This window comes from Arachis hypogaea, chromosome 16, assembly GCF_003086295.3.
Source record: "Arachis hypogaea cultivar Tifrunner chromosome 16, arahy.Tifrunner.gnm2.J5K5, whole genome shotgun sequence".
NCBI lineage: Eukaryota > Viridiplantae > Streptophyta > Magnoliopsida > Fabales > Fabaceae > Arachis > Arachis hypogaea.
The window spans coordinates 1,599,157-1,618,601 of NC_092051.1; the positions used below are offsets into that span (position 1 = coordinate 1,599,157).

Below are 19,445 nucleotides of genomic sequence, written 5' to 3' on the forward strand. Positions count from 1 at the left end.
TCCAAGATAATTATTACGAAACATGACAATAAAAAAGTAAAAATTAAATTCTATGTTTATCGAAAGTGTAAAAACATATTACACTACCATACCCTCAAAATCCAATTCCCCATATGTGAGTTTAATTAAGACATTAAACTCAACTTCCTAACTAGTAACATACATCAAGTTAAGGGACAATTTATCAACTTATTAATATAATATATATTCATTTTTTGTGGTTAAATATATAGATATATATTTTATATATTACTTTATTGAGACATTAATTTTAATTTACAAATCTCACTTATTTTATACAGTGTTTAATATATACCCTATTAATTATTAAAATTACAACAAATAATATGAGCCAAATATTAAATAAAGTCCAAAAGCTAAGACATATATAAATTAATTATTAATATAAAGTATATTTTAAAATATAAAATATAAATTAAAAATTAAATAAATAATTTATGTATTATATATAAATAAATAATAACTAATTTAATAATTAATTTTTTGTAAAGACATGAAGGTGCATTGATAGAACATAATAGTGAGGAATTACATATTTGCATCATTGCATGTATAATAGAATTGGGCATGGAGGGAAGCAAGCAAGCAATTAGATGTTTTTGCTTACAAAGAAATTAAATTTTGGCCTCTCATTTCCTATCTCTTTTAACATTTAAAAAATTCTAGTTTCATCACCCACTACTCACTAGGTCTACAATGTTTTTTTCTTTCATTATTTTGTTAGGACTTAGAAGTAATGGTTATTAGGAGGTGTAATTCATATTCTAATATTTAGAATTTAAATATATAGGTTAGTTTTTAATAAAAAGCTAAAAAAATCAAAAATTTTTATTTAAAATTAAAAAAATAATTAAAATATGAATTAAGATTCTTAATTATTTTTTTTAGTTAATGTCTATATCTATGTTTATGTTGATAAAAACTATAAATATGATGGCATATATTTATTATTTATTTTTTTATTAATTATCTTAAATTTGAGTTCAACAAGTTAAGAAATAATCAGTTTAGGAATAGATATTTCCTTACAAAATAATTCAGTACTCCAATTTGATTATTTTCACCCTCTCTCCGTGTTTTTTTTTTTTTTTGAGTTCTACTCTTTATAAACTCGGTTAGATTAAATTGTGATGTTAATTTAAATATTGATAATAAATATGTTGACTTTGGATGCATCATCCATATTTTGGATGACTCTTAATTGAAAGGATAGATAGAAAAAGTTCAGAATCTTAATATTTGTCATACCAAAAATACATATAATTCTAAAGAAATAAAAATAAACACATAACGTGTGTGCTTTATGAGATGACTCAATATATTTTTTTTTTTACATTCTTAACATTTATTATGTATAAAGTTATATAAATGATTCATTCACACCCTAAAGTATATCATCAAAGTTAGAGAGACACATATTTACCTAATGTGTCTTTTATGGTCCTTTTTTAGTAATTAACTCCCACTTTAACTAATTTGTTCTTTTTTTCAAAAAGGTTAGTTAATTAAATAACAAGGTCTAAAACATTGCTGGCAATAATGAACAAAAATAATGAACAACCTAATACATTAAATTAAATGGTAGTCATTGTTGTTCTTATTATAGAAGAATTGCTAGCTAGTTGATACGTATTCTCCTAGTAGTATTAATTTATTATTATAAAAAGAATGATGACTCATTTGACATATACATGATGTTTCGTAGGTCCCGGTTGGCCATTTTTGTTAGCGTTACTCTTTAATTTGGACCTAACGTCCATTTGTTATATTCATATATGTATGGCTCATGTATGTATATATGTATAAATGAGTTAACTTTAGATTTATGTATTTGTCCAAAACGAGATTGCTATAATTTGTGTCTAGTATATACATATTTGACAATGAAGTTGCATAAAATATAATTAAACTCAAAGTCCTAGCTAGTAACATTAAGTTAAGGGGCAATTCATCAATTTATTAATACAATATATATAGTCATTTTTTTATGGTTAAATATAGATATATATTTTATATATTATTTTATTAAGGCATTAATTTTAATTTACAAATTCTCATTTTATTTTATGCAGTACTAATTATTAAAATTACAACAAATAATAAAAGAGAAATACTAAATAAAATCAAAAAGCTAATTTCAGTAAACAAAGGCACACCCTCCCATTATTTCAGGACAATACATCCCTACCAAAAGAAAAAAGGAGACTTGTTATCACTTGTCACACCAATAACATCAAAATTGCTTCTAATAATGTATCCGCAAAACAATGAAGGCCGCCACCAATTTGACTCTAATTAGTAAGTTAACATTGTACTCCAATTAGTAAGTTAACATTGTACACTAATTCGAAAGTCAATCCATTAATTAGTAATTAATAATCTTAAATGCTTGATTAATACCAATGCTCCTTGCTTTGCTTGCCTCAATGGCTAGGGCTTCACATTCTCATGAAAGCGTTCTTTTTTTTTTTATTGTCATATGATCGTCAACATTTTTATTTACAAGAATTTGTAATCATTTAATTTTGAACGGAGTATCACAATTTTTTTTGTTAATATTTGAGTTAGTAACCTGGGAATTTGTGACACACTTTGTTTTCTCACAATTTTAAGTTTTTGGTTTGAATTTAGTTTTATGATTTTTTTTCTGTCATAATCTTTTTTTTCCCTTGTGGAGGATATATTTGAGTGTTAGCTTTGTTTGTCGCCATAAACTGTAAATGATATATATAAGCTAAAATTTTCGTTAATTTCTTATTCTCAGTGCAAGATTGCTTTGGTACTAAGATGCCCGAACCTCAATTAATGTGTTATATTGAATGCTTGTTTGTTTTTTCATCTTTTTTCATTATTCAATTTCGATTGCTCTCATTTCAGAGAGTACAAACATTATGTTAGAATATATTAAAATTAATAATTTATTAAAATTATTTAGTATATATAAATATTTATTATATGATATTATGTTTTTATTATTTTTTTAATACTTATAAATATTTTTTTATATTATATCATTTCATATAACTTGAATACATATAAAAAAATTTTACTATTTTATTTTACCTTTTTTAACATGGAATCAGATTTATGGTATTTTTTTTCAACTCCTTTAATGTTTTTCACTTCATTGATTAGTCTATCCTCTCCGTCTTGCTGAGTATAATGAATCTAACACTATTATTATCATCTTTTTGGTCACCTTTTTGACAGTTCGTTATCTGGCATTTTACCATCTCTTCGTAGCTTGCTACATTGTCGCCAGTTTTTGGACAGTTCGGCATCTTTTTGGTAGTTTTGTCTGCGCTTTTGTGCTTCTTTATGATAGTTTTGTCTACACTTTCTTCCCGTTTTTTTTCTTTATTTCGTTGTTTTAAATAAGTTTTAAATTTTAGTTGTCACTTGTATTTACAGAAAATGTTAGAATATATTAAGATCAATTAGCAATTTAGCATTTATTATAATTATTTAACATATATAAATATTTATTACTGAATATTACGTTTTTATTATTTTAATTTTTCTTAGTACTTTTAAATACTCTTTTATATTATATTATTTCATACAACTTGAATACATACAAAATTCTTTTTCTACTGCTCTCTTACCTTTTTTTTTTAACGAAATTCATGTGAAAACTCAAAACAAGAAAATGTTGCTTATTTGTTAGGTTTTTCGATAGTAGGCTTCAAATTAAAAGAGAGCTTCTCAATTTTAGTTTCCATGTATGATCACTAAAATTGAAGAGAATAAGTTTTCTTAAACAAAATAGAGTGCAATTTGTGAGTTTAAAAAAGTTTTAAGAAATTTTAGAAAGAGTTTTTTTTTTCTTTTTTTGGCTAGTTTATAAATAGCCTCTTATATATAACATTTATGTAACACACGTAAAAGTTTAGACCGTTTGTTTATAACAATACTAGCATAATTTATTCACATATTTTAGAAATAAAAATGGACTAAAGGTGCAATATTGTATTCAATTTTAGTAATTATACATTCAAAAGGGATTTTGAATTTATTATTATTAACTTAACCAAACAATATTCATTCTAATTAATAACCTTTTTTTAATCTACTAATCCAAGCATGAGTTATAATACACTTTGCTATATTCTTTTTTTTTGGTGACTACTTTGCTATATTCTTTATTTGTTCACCATTATTTTGTTTGTACCTTATTAATACAAAAATAGATGAAGTTGACAAAAGAGCGTTTACTTTTGTTGTTCTAAAATTAAATTGCAACGATTTTTACAACTATAATATTCTAAAGAAAGCAACAGTAATAATATATAGCTAATTTCAAACTAATCTTAGTCTTAGATTGTCCGTAAATATCTATGGAAATAATAGTTTCAACTCTGAAATTGGGTTAACCGTTTTTCCACGAGCTATTTATAACTGGTTAAGGTGGTGACATTTTGTTGGAAACTAAAAAGAGATGGGTTTTGACAAAGAAGGAAGTGGTGAAGGTTCAGCATCATCAGCATCCGCATCAAAGCAAAAGAGCCTTGAAGAATGGCTTCCGATCACTGCTTCAAGAAATGCAAAATGGTGGTATTCTGCATTTCACAATCTGACAGCCATGGTGGGCGCCGGTGTTCTGAGCCTTCCGTATGCAATGGCACATATGGGATGGTACGTAGATTCTTAACACACTATGTTTATTGTAGTAAATATACGAATAAGAAATTGATTGAAGATGCATGAATGCAGGGGTCTTGGAATCACGGTGATGATCTTGTCATGGGTTATCACTCTGTACACGCTGTGGCAAATGGTTGAGATGCATGAGATGGTACCGGGAGGGAAGAGACTTGATAGGTACCACGAATTAGGTCAAGAAGCATTTGGGGAAAAGCTTGGTCTGTGGATTGTGGTTCCCCAACAACTGCTGGTTGAAGTTGGAACATGCATCGTCTACATGGTGACCGGAGGCAAGTCAATAAAAAAGGTTCACGAAACCTTTTGTCCTGAATGCACGCCAATCAAGACCAGTTATTGGATCATGGTCTTTGCTTCCGTGAACTTCGTTCTTGCCCAGCTCCCCAACTTCAACTCTATTTCTGCCATCTCTCTGGGTGCAGCAGTGATGTCTCTGACTTATTCGTTCATCGCTTGGGGTGCATCCATCAAGAAAGGGATTACACCAGACGTGTCCTATAACGTGAAGATGAAAAGCACGAGTGATGGTGTGCTCAATTTCTTCTCTGCATTGGGAGATGTGGCATTTGCATATGCAGGACACAATGTGGTGCTAGAGATTCAAGCAACAATGCCTTCAACGGCAGAGAAGCCTTCCAAGGTACCAATGTGGAAAGGGTGTATTTGGGCATACATTGGAGTTGCAATATGTTACTTCCCTGTTGCCTTTGTTGGCTACTACATGTTTGGAAACATGGTGGATGATAACATCCTCATCACACTCGAACACCCTGCTTGGCTTATTGCCATAGCTAATCTCTTTGTTGTCATCCACGTCGTTGGAGGCTATCAGGTCACTACTTTTTCTTCCTATTATTAGACTTACTCACAAGGAATGACCATTTCATAACTCCATTTTTTTATGACTCAGGTGTTTGCAATGCCAGTCTTTGATATGATTGAAACTTATTTGGTAACACGATTGAACTTCTCACCTTCTTCCACCTTACGTGTCATAACTCGCACACTATTTGTTGGTATGTGATTATTATTATTATTATTATTATGATTTTTTACTCAAATAAAATAAATTAAACAGACCTCTTATTATTATATTGTCTTAAATAAATTCTTGTTATAATTTTTTAATGTAAACCATTGCGGGTACATAATTTTAAGATCTGTGTATGTAGTAGCTACCATTTAACCCTGCCATGATCATTTAGTTTAGTAATCTTAGTTCATACAACGAGTGGTTTCGATTGATTTCTAGCCAAATTTCAAATCCTGTTTTGCAGGAATCACAATGTTAATAGGAATCAGCATCCCATTTTTTGGTTCTCTTCTTGGATTTCTTGGTGGATTTGCCTTTGCTCCCACCTCATACTTTGTAAGTTATATATATGTAACTATAAATATTTATCCAAACCACTATATATGTATATACATGCTTAGTTGGTCTTATTTTATGCCTACTTGCAGCTTCCATGCATCATATGGCTTAAGCTGAAGAAACCTAGAAAATATGGCTTGTCTTGGACAATTAATTGGGTAAGTTCATTTGGATTCAACTACTAATAAGTTCATCTTCAGTTTTGCAAATTATCAATGAGGATACTAGCCAATTTTTTTCCTCCATCCTTGAATTTCAGATTTGCATTGTTATTGGAGTATTGATAATGACACTATCACCTATTGGTGCTTTGAGGAATATCATTGTCTCAGCCAAGAACTACAAGTTTTTCTCATGAGCTTATGCAATCATTAATTTGTTGTTGTGCTCAATGTTGGTTGATGGGAATGCACAAGAAGAATGGAATTAAGCACTTTTGAGGCGGGCTTGTCGAGTGGGCTTTTGCCTTAAAGATTATGATTGAATTCAGAATGTTACTTTTGTGTTTGTGTTTAGAATGGTTGTTGGTTGTACTTTAAGTTATAATTTGGACAATGTTTGGTTGATTAGAGACTTGGATAATGTTTAATTATATGTTTTGGATCATGTTTGCTTTGTATTGAACAATGTTGGTTTCATTATTTTGTTTAAAAAATTTGGGTGATGATTATGTTTGTTAGAACTATACAATCTGCATAATCGGCCATGTATATTTGGCTTCCTTAATTATTGTTTTGCAGCTGATATAAATGATTGTAAATAAGCATTTCTTTTCTTTTAGAGAAAATGACATTCTCCGACTGATAGTGGGCTAGAGGCATTGAAAGTAAACTCTCTTTTTCCTATTTGTATAATAGATATTAAACAAGCTACCCAAATTTTTGTTTATACCATTGATAAGGGAGTTGAGAATGCTGTCACTTGTTCTTGGATCTGAAATAACTGATGCATCTGTTGCTGCAATTGCTTCAAGCTACCCAAATTTGGAATTACTTGATCTCAGTGGGCATGTGTCCCTTCATGCTAACTGTCTTCAAGTTTCTCTATAGGAAATATGAAATGCATTGGCCTTGTAGACAGCTAAAATACTTGGCAACTCGACAATGTACACAAAGATAAAGGAAACCAAATGATTAGAGACACATGGTTAAGATGCTTGTGTGAATATAACTCTCTGCGTTATCTATCTGTTTCTGAAAGTATGTTTAATTGTAACTTATATCTCAGATCTGGCATAAGTGACAGTGGCATTGGAATGATTTGCAATGTATTCGGTGAAACATTGACAAGACTACTTCTTGCTCTTTGCCCCTATGTGTCTTCAAGTAAGGAACATTTTATTAATTCCTGACAAATATAACTCTCTTTGCCCCTATGCTGTCACGTGTTTCAGGTGGTATTCAATTAGCTATGGCTCAGTTACCAAACCTTGAACTTATGGACTGTGGTATGACCATATGTGATCCTAATTCCGAAGATCCGACTGCAGACGACAATAGTTGTGAATTACAGCACAGATCTATTGCTAATGGTCACCTAACAAACCAAAAGCTAATCATCAATCATAGCCGTTTAAAGAAACTTAGTTTATGGGGTTGTTCTGGTTTGGATGTGAGTTTTATAAATTAAGAGTTTATTTTGCTGCATGTTATTTCTCAAGCATCTAATATTTAGAATTTGTTGTTTTATTTAATACACAGGCTTTATATTTAAACTGCCCACAACTTACTGATCTCAACCTAAATTCTTGTTAAAATTTGCATCCAGGTAGGCACCTCTTTCATGTCCATGTTCTTTTGTGGTCAATACTTTTTTAGCTGAAATTTGACACAACTTTTAGTATTTACATAAGTGACTGATTTTTTTTTCCATCATTGAATCATTTAGAGAGGCTGTTACTTCAGTGCCCTGGTTTGGAAAATGTGCATGCATCTTGTTCTCAAGATCTTCTAAGTATGGCCATCCAAAATCAGGTAGCATATCAGTTTTCCTCCTGTATTTTCTAGTTCTATGTTTCATTTGAGTTAGAATCTTCATTTTGTCAATTTTATTGTGAACAGAAAGCCAATAGTTCATGGTTAAAGAGTATTTACATAATGTCTTGATTCTTTTATAATTGAATGTTTCTAATATCGAGCGTACTCTTCCATATGTTGTTTTTAAATTTGCTTGCAGGTCCGCAATGCTTATACAGCCATGGAAAATCTTTTACTTTGTAAGCGTTTACCTGATGGGTCCAAAAAGGTCCGGGTTCCTCATCATTTACTCAGTAACGAGTTAAAAACAATAACAGCAAGTTTAGTCTACCTCACCTTATTTTTTTTTGGTATATTAGTTGGAAGCTATCTCTGTATTCCGCATGCACCGTAGCCATTGTTATCTAAATTTGATTTTGTGCATCAATTACCTGTATCACGTTTTGTTAAGTAAAGCATCTTTGTTTGTTTAATGTCTCATGTCAAGAATATTCAAGAGGAATGAATATGATGAAGAACAAGAGAGAAAAAAGAGAGTGATATTGACTGAGTATATAGTTGTTATATGCTATTAAGTCTGTTACATAGAGAGAACAATGTACTGCTATTTTATAGCTATAAAGTTTGGTGATAGAAAGCTAAAATAAAGAAAGCTATTAGATAGTAATTGAATTTCAATGAGTCAATTCTTGTTTTTGGGATGCTGAGCTGTTATTATTCTTTACATCTCCTCTCAAGCTGTTATTACAATCTATGTAGCCTTTACAATTGTTCGTGAGTTTAAAAAGAAGTGAGTAGTGTCTCCAACTCTCCATTGTTGAACGTGAGAATAATATGGAAGCAACCTTCTGTTCAACATTTCAGAGATCTTCTCGTGCTGGTGTGCTTCTATTTTCAGTCTCTGATTTTTCAATTGATTGTTTTTATCAATCGCATCTTGCATGCATTTAGAAATGTATAAGTAAACAAGAATACCTCTGTTTTTGTGATCGTTTTAGTGTAATTGGTTCACTTTTGCTTTATCGTTGCCACAGAACCATTGTTGCTAAGAACAGTCGGAGCTCGCCATCGGAACCGGTTTTTGCTACCCGTCGCGCGCGATAACAAGTTTTCGCCGCTGCCTTTTGCTCCAACTGGCTATGGCAGTAGCAAGATTGCTCTCTTCAAGGTTCTTGTTTTCATCTTTTCGATTATAGTCGAAAATTGAAAACAAATAATAATCAACTTGTGCTCTCACAGGTTTTATCTGCTGAGAAGGGGCAGGTTCATATAGTAGAGAAAAGGTAATAGTATGAATGGGTGTCATTTGAAACTGCAAATTATCTGAAATGTTTTTTTCTGAGGGAGAAATAGCGATGAATTGAATTCATTTAGTTACTTCTATTCCCTTGCAGTGGAGTTGAAGAGTTATATGATGAATTGGCTGCACGCCTTCTGCCTTCAGCATCGGTGTCATCAAGCCCTAATTTTAAGTAAGTTCTTGTTTTGTGGAATTCTGGAAACTAGTGGAGTTGGTTCTGAATGTTACCACAATTGTACAGACTCGTGTACATCCATCTCTGCATGTTAGTACTGTGTGCCAAATCCTTTTACGATTGAAGGTTTATACTGTTGGTCCTGTTCACTCTATGTTACAGAATTATTCTAGGCATATCAAAATCCTAGCTATATTTTATTGCTTAAAATTTGAGTTATGGCAAAGTTTTTCTTCTGTTAGGAAGGCCTCATTGTTCACAACTTCTGTTTTGCTGATACTCTACTTGCCATTTTGCATTAAATTATCAATAATCAATTACAAGAACATCTTAATTATCTTCTTCAGTTAAATGTATTAAGTATGTCTCCTACATCAGAATAAATCTGATCCTATCATCCTTTTGTTTGTGGCTCCATTTATATTCACGTATTTGTTATTTTTATGTTACTGTACAGACACATTGTTGGCTTGGCTGGTCCACCAGGTGCTGGAAAAAGCACTCTTGCACATGAAGTAGTCAGCCGGGTAAACAAGCTTTGGCCAGAGAGAGCTTCTTCCATGGACTCCCAGGTTCAACCTCCTGATGTTGCTATTGTAGTTCCCATGGATGGTTTCCATCTTTCTTGTGCTTACCATTGGTTGTTGTCGATATGAATTTTCATTCATAGTTCATTTCATCTCTTCACATCATCCATACTGTTCTTGAAATTATAAGCTTGAAGACAGTCAAATGTGTGCTTGAAAGTCGAAAGTGCTAATTTGCATATTACAATATCTAATAGGTAGTCTGCAAAGATTGGAAAATGAACATGACATTCTTATTTGTTGATTTTTTGGAGGTAGAACCAAAATCGATCTTACATTCCAACCAAAGGGAGATTAGATTACATAAAACAAAAGTATCACCTCTACCAAGAAACAGAATTTCTTTTTGAATTTTTGGAGTATAGTGAATGAGCTTCTTTGCTTTTGTTTAATAGCAAGGGAAATTATAATTCTGAATGGTGTTTTTGATAATAGAATCCAGAGGAAGCACATGCCAGAAGGGGAGGTAAGGAATCTCTTTTATAGCACAAATGTCGGACATTGTGTTTGTAGAGAAAACACTGATCTTTCAATTGGTATTTCAGCTCCATGGACATTCAATCCATCACGTCTACTTGCGTGTTTCAAGAATCTTAAAATTCATGTAAGGTTTATCTTTGTATGGGTTATCTTTTGTAGATTATATCCAACTATATAGGTTATTTACTGAGCCAAATTTGTTGGGAAACAATATCTTCAGGGATTCGTCTATGTTCCATCATTTGACCATGGGGTTGGGGACCCAGTGGAAGATGATATCTTTGTGAATGTTCAGTGAGTATCTTACATCAAGATGAGTCCCAATGATAAGGATTTTATATATTTTTGACATGAGACATGATTTCGGACAAAGCTAAATGATGAATAATTTAAAGCTTACGCGTAAAAGAAAAGAAATGATCATCATGGATGAGATCAAAAAATAAAGTTTAATGAATTATCTCCACCCTTAAGAAAAATGACCCAATATTTAAATCCATGTGAACTCCATTGTTTCAATGAGAACCAGGTATCAGCTACAGGATATAAAATAAAACTGGTGTGTACTAATGTGGAGGTGTTATTCCAGTGAGGAATTCAACCTCAGAAGCATGTAGAGTGTATTAGTACAGTATATATACTTATGAATATTGTAAATTTAAGAAAAATAGCCTTGGTATAAAGGGGCTCTTCACGCTGCTATTCCCGTTTTAATTAATTTCCTGCCTAATACCCCTCTCTTCTTCCCCTGCAGAGTCTCCTGTACATTTGAGTAATTCTAAAAGTGGTTATACATTAGCATCACTCTTTTCCAATTATATATGGTTCCCACCCAAACTACATGCTACATACTTACACATCCCACATAAATAATTTAGACAAATCTATACATATTTTTAGTTAATATGTGTTTGGTAATTTCACAAAACTTAATTAAATTGAATATGATTATGTAAAAATTATTATTTACAATTGCAATTCTCATTAAAAATAGTTTAAATCCCCCGCTTACAAATAGATTTTATCCAAGTTAGTGTTTGGCTTCCCCATTTTGGCTTTGAAATCAACAATTCGGTATACTTTTACGAGTTATGTTTTAGGATTAATTGGGTTAAACTCGTCAATTTTAATGTTTATTTATTTATAGCCTTATTTAGACTTTTCTTCTCTTTTTCTTTTCCTTCTTTTTAATTGGAATATATCTACATCCATAGACAGACTTAATTTATTGTTCTGGCAATCAGTAATTTGAAAAAGAATATGTTATATAGTGGAACTCAACTGTCGTTAACAAGGTTTTTCGTATACGGTTAAGTGGAATAACAATGCAAGTAAATTGATGAATTATGTCTTTCAATAATAATCAGAATATTTTTAGTTATCAAGGCCTTAATTGTTTAAATTTATTGATAGAATGAGCATTATTTTACTAACAGTAAAACATAACAGCCCCAACTAATAAGGAATGGTATGTGAGTTATAAATTATAGCTTTGAATCAGTAATACTAAATACAATAAACATACATTATATACCAAAGGAAGTGCAAATATATTTTGAAAATGACTCCTTCAATTTTAGTTAGAAATAGTAGTTATGCGAACTTGCTGAAAGTCAAGATTTATAGTTCCGTTCATCAATTTTTCCATGGAACTAATTAATTTGGTTCAGCTTTTACCATTATGATTGAAACAAAAAAACAAGATAACCCATTAACTCTAAAATGGAAAGTGCATAGAAAAAATAAATAGTACAACAGATTCCAATCTCATGTAATTTTTGGTTTATTAATTAATTGATTTTTATAATATTTATTTCTTTTCTGGTATACATCAATATACTTCTTCTTCTTCTTCTGGTATACATCAGTATACTTCTTCTTCTTCTTCTTCTTCTTCTTCTTCTTCTTCTTCTTCTTCTTCTTCTTCAGCTCCTTCTGCTCCTTCTGCTCCTTCTTCTTCTTCTTCAGCTCCTTCTGCTCCTCCTTCTTCTTCTTCTTCAGCTTCTTCTTCTTCTTCTTCTTCTTCTAACATCTTTTACTTCTTCTTTTTAACTACTCACAATGCCTTTACATGAAAGAGGTTTCTTTAAAGTTCTTGTTCTTAACTTTCAGCACGAGTTGGTAAGTTTTCTTTTTCTTTTTTTCCTCCTTAATTTTTTAATTAATTTTATATTATTCTCTATTTTCATAATATATAGATAATATTAATTAGTTATTATTTACATGCTTGCTTTGGTTACAGAAAATTCCTAAAGCTTTTGTGAAAGAATATTGGAGAGGAGTATCAAATCCTATAGTGTTAAAGCTACCAAATAATCTTGAACAAAGAGTACATTGGATTCAAAAGAATGAAGATGAAGTTTGGTTGGAACAAGGTTGGGAACAAGTTGTGGAGGATTTTGGATTAAAACATTCTCAATTTTTGACTTTTGACTATAAAGGACGGTCTTTTTTTGAAGTCAAAATATATCCCAAGAATGATTCTGAGATAATGATTCCTCATCATCAAATATGTTTCTTTCAGATACTTGTTCACAACAAGTTTCACCAAAAGATGGTAATTACTATTCCTTTTTTTTTTTTTAATTTAAAGATATGTTGCTGGTTTCTCTGATGCACTCAATGGAGGCAATGAGTCTTGGGGGCCTTTATTTGGCAAAGTTTTCTTTGCATTTTGGGTTATTTTTTATCTGTATCCAATTATCCATTCCTCAAAGGTCTCATGGGTCGCCAGAACAGAACACCAACCATTGTTATACTTTGGTAAGTGTTGTTGGCATTAGTCTTCTCTCTTGTTTGGGTTAAGATCAATCCCTTTATCAGCAGAACTGACAGTTCAACCATCTCATGGACTTGCATTTCCATTGATTGTTAAAATCTCACAATTATCAAACATTTTTGATCATATGGTATTTGTGAAAGATTTGATTTGGTACAGTGTGCAAAGTCATAAGATGTGTAACTATTTTCCACCGAGGTTGAAAACTCTCTTGATATATATATTTTTTGGTTATCTTTTTTATAGATTGACTAAATTGTTATATAAGAACTAAGAAATATTAGTGAATTTTTTTTAATATTTTTTACTTATAGAAATTGAATAGACAATATACATATTATTTAATAAGAATATAAAAATAATATTGTTTGTTGTTCTTGTTAGTTTTATTTATTTGTTATTGGTTCAAAATAAATTTACTGTATGCCTGGCCTCTTAAATTAAACTTGTAATTAATCATGTGCAAATTCATGTTTTAAAATTTCTTAAACATGATACTTTAAACATTCTAAAGTTTGATATGCATATGTTAATTTTTGTTAAAAGGAAGAAGCTAAAAAATGTATGTGGCATAACTGTTAAGAAAAAAATTCCTATTAATTACCTGTATATGTGAATTGTTACATATATATAGTTATTAACTATCTTTATTTTTATTTTATTGTTATAGATGATTCCTAAATGTGCAAATGAATATTGGAAAAGAATGTCAAACCCTATAAAGTTGGTGTTACCTTATGGTGTTGAGAAGAAAGTGAATTGGACCAAAAGAGGAGAAAAGATTTGGTTGGAACAAGGTTGGGAAAAGGTTGTGGAATTGTGTGGTTTGAGTTATGAGTGGTTGTTGACTTTTGACTATAATGGAAGGTCTCGTTTTGAAGTCAAAGTATATGATACCACTGCTTTAAGGGTAGCTTATTATGATGTTGTTGAGAATAACAAAGATATTGATGAAACTGAGAGCGATGATGATGATGATGATGATGATGATGATGATGATGATGATGAAGAATCTCAGCATGAATTTGTTCAAGAACACTTCAAGAGAAAGAAGACTAACACAGGTAAAATATAATAAGAGCTAGTTCATAACTTAAAAAGAAATTATTATCTTAATCTTTTCCTTTAATACTCAATATCAAAACAAAACTTAAGTGACTCTTCTGTGATTATCTATATAATGTTTTGGTATTTGATTATATTGTATGGCTCAAATATAAAATTAGATCAATTTCTCTCTCTCTCTTTTTTTTATTTTTTCATTTTACCAATTTCGATATTTTTCTAAAATTACTACTCTCACTAGAATCATCTCTATTGTATTAAATGCTGAAAAATTTATGTAAATTTGTATAGGTACTTTGCTGAGAGCAGCTTTCACTTTTTTTCACCATATTATTTATCATTTTTAATTAGTATATGTCTTTTTCATATTAATCTATTTTGATCATTGAAGTTAATGGGAGAAATGGGAATCCCAGTTTCAAGATTCGAATTCAAGAATCATATGTTGGGTCAGGTAGCGTGGTAAGTAGTTTATGGATTGTTGTTTTGTGTTATGTTGTCTTTGACTCATTTGAAACTAACCACATTAATCATTGGAGAACATGTAACGTTTTTGTAGGCAATACCAGCAACGTTTGCAAGGAAGCATTTGGAGGAAGGACCGATTCGTATGAATGTGGGTAACAGAACTTGGACTGTGTGCTACAAAACTTGGATAGGAAGTGGCATATATCGCAAACACAAATTGCAAAGTGGGTGGCTCAGATTTAGAAGAGAGAACAATTTAGAGGTTGGTGATGTGTGTGTCTTTGAGTTAATTAGCAAATTTCCTCAAACAATGACCATGAGATTGCAGAGTGGATGATCTTGTTATTTACGGATTTATCCTTTTCTTGTTATGTATGTGGTGCTTGTGTGTGTGGTGGCTTTAGTGATGGTTTAGTTTGTAACTTGACAATTCAATCAAGTGGATAATTCTAGTTTTCTTTAGTTATTAAAAAAATTGTCTAGCTAACTACTCAAATTTCTGTATTTTGTTGATTGTGTTTGTGTGTTTACAATTTGTGCTCTTAACTACTAATTTGCTAGCTTCTAGTTAATTATTAACATCACACTACTTTTTTAATGCAAAATTTCTTTTTACGGCATCAATAGAATTTGTTATAGTCTATTATCTTTCATTTCACAAGTGTTCTTATTCAAATATGATAAATGTTTGGACTAATGGGAAAGGATATCGGAAATGATTTCACCTTTTTTATAGTTGGGTCCGGAATAAAAAAGGGTAAGAAAAAATAAAAGTAAAACCAATACAGACAAATTTGGCAAATATAATCAAGAGAAAATTAATAATCAATAACAGCATTACAGCAACAGAAGAAAATAATTTTTGTACAATTAGAAGATGAAGATTGATACGTAGCCAAAAACTGATAAAGAAACATTCATTATGTGCACGTGCATGTGCACAAGAGAGAAAATATGGCTATAAGTTCAAGTTTTGATGTAATGTACATGTAGCAAAAGGTTCCATTGTTCTGATTGAATCCCAGTATGGTTAAATAAAACAAAAATATCTCGTTTCACAAAGAGAGTGAATAAAAAAATAGACGCTGTATTTGCGAAAGAAAGGAGAAATTGATTATTTGATGAATAAGTAAAAAGTTAGGACAATGGAAGTGAATAGCATTTTGGAGAAAGTAAATTAAAGTGGTGTTCATGGCCACTAATTGACATTACACATTCAATCAATAGTTATCCTATTCTAATATTAGACTGAGAAGCTGAAGGAGATTGCTTGTGCCGAAGGTGGGACTGTCTTAGTTTTGGACAGGAGATGATCGGAACTTTTGGAGGAAATTCAGAATGACAAAGCTCCACATAAGTCTCCGCTCCACTGTTTATTATTTCTTATATCCAATTGGTCAATGTCACTTGGCAGCAAAAATTCAAATCCTTCGAAATACTCGACAGTTATGAGCTTCCTTTTCATCCCAGTAAAGTCAGGTTCCTAAAACATAGTCCCACCATCTCTGTTGAGGATATTTTCCACAAAATCAGCCAAGTTCTTAGCTACCTGAAAAGAGCCTACAAAATTTAGTCAAACCAAATATCACAGACCATTCTACACACACGAGTTTCCTATTATAAGATAGATCAAGCCATCTCAACTTGGTCAGTACCTCCAACCCATCAGGTACTTTCTTAATTGATGTCCATGAAATAACCAATCTTGAAAGCTCCTGTAGGTTCTCCAACGGAGGGACAGATTGCAATGAGCTACAACCTTGGAGCAACAATGATTTAAGGCACCTCAAACTAGACAATGAATTCGGCAAGGATGTTAACTCGTTATTGTAGGATAAATCAAGTAGAGTTAGAGCTTCAAGGCGGTAGAAAAAACAATCTGGAATATATCTAATCATATTGCTACTAAAATTCAAGGAGGACAACTGCGGACACTCTGGAATTTCTTTTATAAAATTTTCCATCAATGAAACTTTCTCCAAATGTGGTGCCCACTCCTGCATCTCAAGAACATTATCTAACTTTTTCCCACATCTCAGCATGAACCTTCCCTTCGCAATATCATTTGCCATGTCCCTCATTAGATCATGCATATAGCTCTCAGTCCACCAATCAAGACATAGCATTGAATGACTATTGAGTCTAGCTAATATTTCTCGCCCCTCGTCTAATACTTTTTCCAAACTCCCCGTTGTTTGTATTAACCCCTCGTCAACAAGATTCATAGTAAACACACTTTCTGAAACCTGACTGTATAATGCACGTAGCAAGAAACAATCTTGAATGGTCATAGCTTCGTTTTAATACCTTTATAACCTCTTCTTCCATGTCTTCTCCCATTGCTGAATTTTTAAGTTTATTCATTGCATGTCTCCAGATATTAACGTCATTGTTTACCCCTTCCATCATTCTGGCCATCACATTGACTCCAAGTGGCAAACCATCACATAAATCCACAATAGATTTGGCAATTCTCTTTACTTCACTAGAAAGGGTTGCAGGTCTTCCATTGCATCCAAGTTTTAGCAAAAATAACTCCCAATTGTTGGCTCTTTCTACTTCATGCCCGACTTCGTCATCAATAAACTATTCCATTCATATAAATTATCTCCTGGGCAATCCATTTGTTGAAACACATGTTTTAGATGACTTGTTAGAATCAATTTGATTCCATTTGTTCTGCGGGATCCCCACCTTCTGTAGATCAATATAATTCCAAACATCGTCTAAGATAAGTACTAATCTATCTATCTTTCCCAATGCACATGACAAAACTTCTGCCCTGTCAATTATCTCATCTTCATCATCAAGTTTTTCACCTATCCTTTTGGCAATGGAGTCCTGCAATTTAAGAATGCTAAAATCTTGGGATACTGTGACCCAATACACATTCTCAAAATTAAAATTCTTCTTCCATCTTATCTGACTCCTGAAGTGAGTTACCAGCCACGTTTTTCCCATTCCACATATACCAATGAAAAAGACATTGTCATCCCTGAGAAGATCTCGCTCGGTATTCCGTTCACAAAACTGTAGTCCAAGTAGCTAGGCATTTCACTGTTCAGCTCGGTCAATTTGCTTTCCAAATCATCTGTTTCCTTTTGAGGATCTTGCAAAGCATCCTGATGCAGCAAGTCAATTATCCGACATGCTTCTTCTTTCAGGGCTTCTACTTTCTCTGGCCCATCATTGTTTTTGTACTTCTTGCCAGTTGCCACAAAACTCCAGCCATTGCCTTTCATCCTCATGTAGTTCTTCCCATGTGATAAATTCATCAAGTATTTCTTCAATGCGAGTTTCAAGATCACTGTTCCTGATACCAACAGCCTCATTTGAACGTGGCAAACCGGTTTATTTGGAAAATAATAATTGAAAACAGCAAACATGTTACCATTATTACAAGCTCTCTTGATGGTAGCCAGAACAAGGAAGGATACCGTACCTTCCACCATATTGGTCCGGCCGCATCATTTTGATATATTGGACCGTCAGAGTAAGCAGATATCATATTATGATGACCTTCGGCCTCTTCATGGTAACATACATATGAAGGCAGGGAAAACTCTGGTCCTATTTCTTTACTCAGCAAAGGAAAAAAATCCAATATGATTGAAAGCAGGCATAACACAACAACTACTTCTTTGGGATCATATACATTTGAATTTCACCCAATATGAATGAAAATAGGGATAACAATTTGTTCCACATCCCGAAACAACGAGGAAAGATGGAAATTACGTAATCAGGGAATTAAAAAAGCTAAAAGGGGTCGTAAGTATTTCATTTATTTAAATATGTTGCAAATTTGCAAGTCGTATTATGAAACGAATTATCTTTAAAAGCTATTGTGCGACTTTAATAATTTAGTAAAGAGAAAAGGATAAATTCATCCGTAACTTTTTTGTCTGCAGACATTTAAGTCTCTGAGGATTTAAAAATACATTTAAGTCCCTAAATTCTTTAAAATTTGGACATATTGATCCTGAGTATAATTTATTCAATTTTAAAAACTTTCTCACGTGTGCATCGGTATCAACCAGGTCAGTATAATGGGAGTTATGTTTGATTTTTTCGTTGAGTCTGACAGATCTAAGTGAACATCAAGGATCAATATGTCTATGATGGTTTCAGTGGCTAAGAGAAGGGGGGGTTGAATCTTAGCCCCCTTTTTACTTGCTAACACTTGCTGGACTTAAAGGAGACTTTTCTGTTTTTAACTCGTCCCTAGTCACGAGACTTTTTCATTTTGTCTCGTCACTTGGCACGAGACATTTTTGATTTTTGCTCCTGTGCAGTAGAAAACAGAAATGGAGTAGGAGAGAAGGAAGATTACACCCAGATATATCCTGGTTCGGCTGCTAAGTGCAGTGCAGCCTACATCCAGTCTCCATCACAACAATGATGGAATTTCACTATAATCAACCTGATTACAAACTGTAAAGTGCTAACCCAACTTACAAGGGGATTCCTACAGAATCATGAAACACAACATAGATGAACAAAGGAACTCTAAGGACATCTATGGCTTTTTCTTTTAATTTTGCACTCTCTGCCTTTTTC

General features: G+C 32.0%; 3 protein-coding genes across 3 annotated transcripts; all 3 read left to right on the top strand.

The window, feature by feature from the left end:
- Positions 1-4,331: 4,331 nt before the first annotated feature.
- On the top strand, positions 4,332-6,737 carry LOC112754383 (lysine histidine transporter 2). Its single transcript, XM_025802005.3, has 6 exons — positions 4,332-4,656; positions 4,735-5,515; positions 5,594-5,699; positions 5,961-6,052; positions 6,145-6,213; positions 6,315-6,737. The coding sequence occupies exons 1-6, from the start codon at positions 4,460-4,462 to the stop codon at positions 6,411-6,413; spliced, it is 1,344 nt and encodes a 447-aa protein (XP_025657790.1). The 5' UTR covers positions 4,332-4,459; the 3' UTR covers positions 6,414-6,737.
- A 1,995-nt stretch (positions 6,738-8,732) lies between these two features.
- On the top strand, positions 8,733-11,273 carry LOC112754385 (putative uridine kinase C227.14). The gene is made up of 8 exons (XM_025802009.3): positions 8,733-8,911; positions 9,066-9,199; positions 9,271-9,314; positions 9,426-9,503; positions 9,964-10,078; positions 10,529-10,559; positions 10,639-10,697; positions 10,794-11,273. The coding sequence occupies exons 1-8, from the start codon at positions 8,866-8,868 to the stop codon at positions 10,869-10,871; spliced, it is 585 nt and encodes a 194-aa protein (XP_025657794.1). The 5' UTR covers positions 8,733-8,865; the 3' UTR covers positions 10,872-11,273.
- A 1,073-nt stretch (positions 11,274-12,346) lies between these two features.
- LOC112758945 (B3 domain-containing transcription factor VRN1) lies at positions 12,347-15,509 on the top strand. The gene is made up of 5 exons (XM_025807736.3): positions 12,347-12,694; positions 12,816-13,130; positions 14,023-14,416; positions 14,809-14,879; positions 14,977-15,509. The coding sequence occupies exons 1-5, from the start codon at positions 12,635-12,637 to the stop codon at positions 15,220-15,222; spliced, it is 1,086 nt and encodes a 361-aa protein (XP_025663521.1). The 5' UTR covers positions 12,347-12,634; the 3' UTR covers positions 15,223-15,509.
- The last annotated feature ends 3,936 nt before the right edge of the window (positions 15,510-19,445 follow it).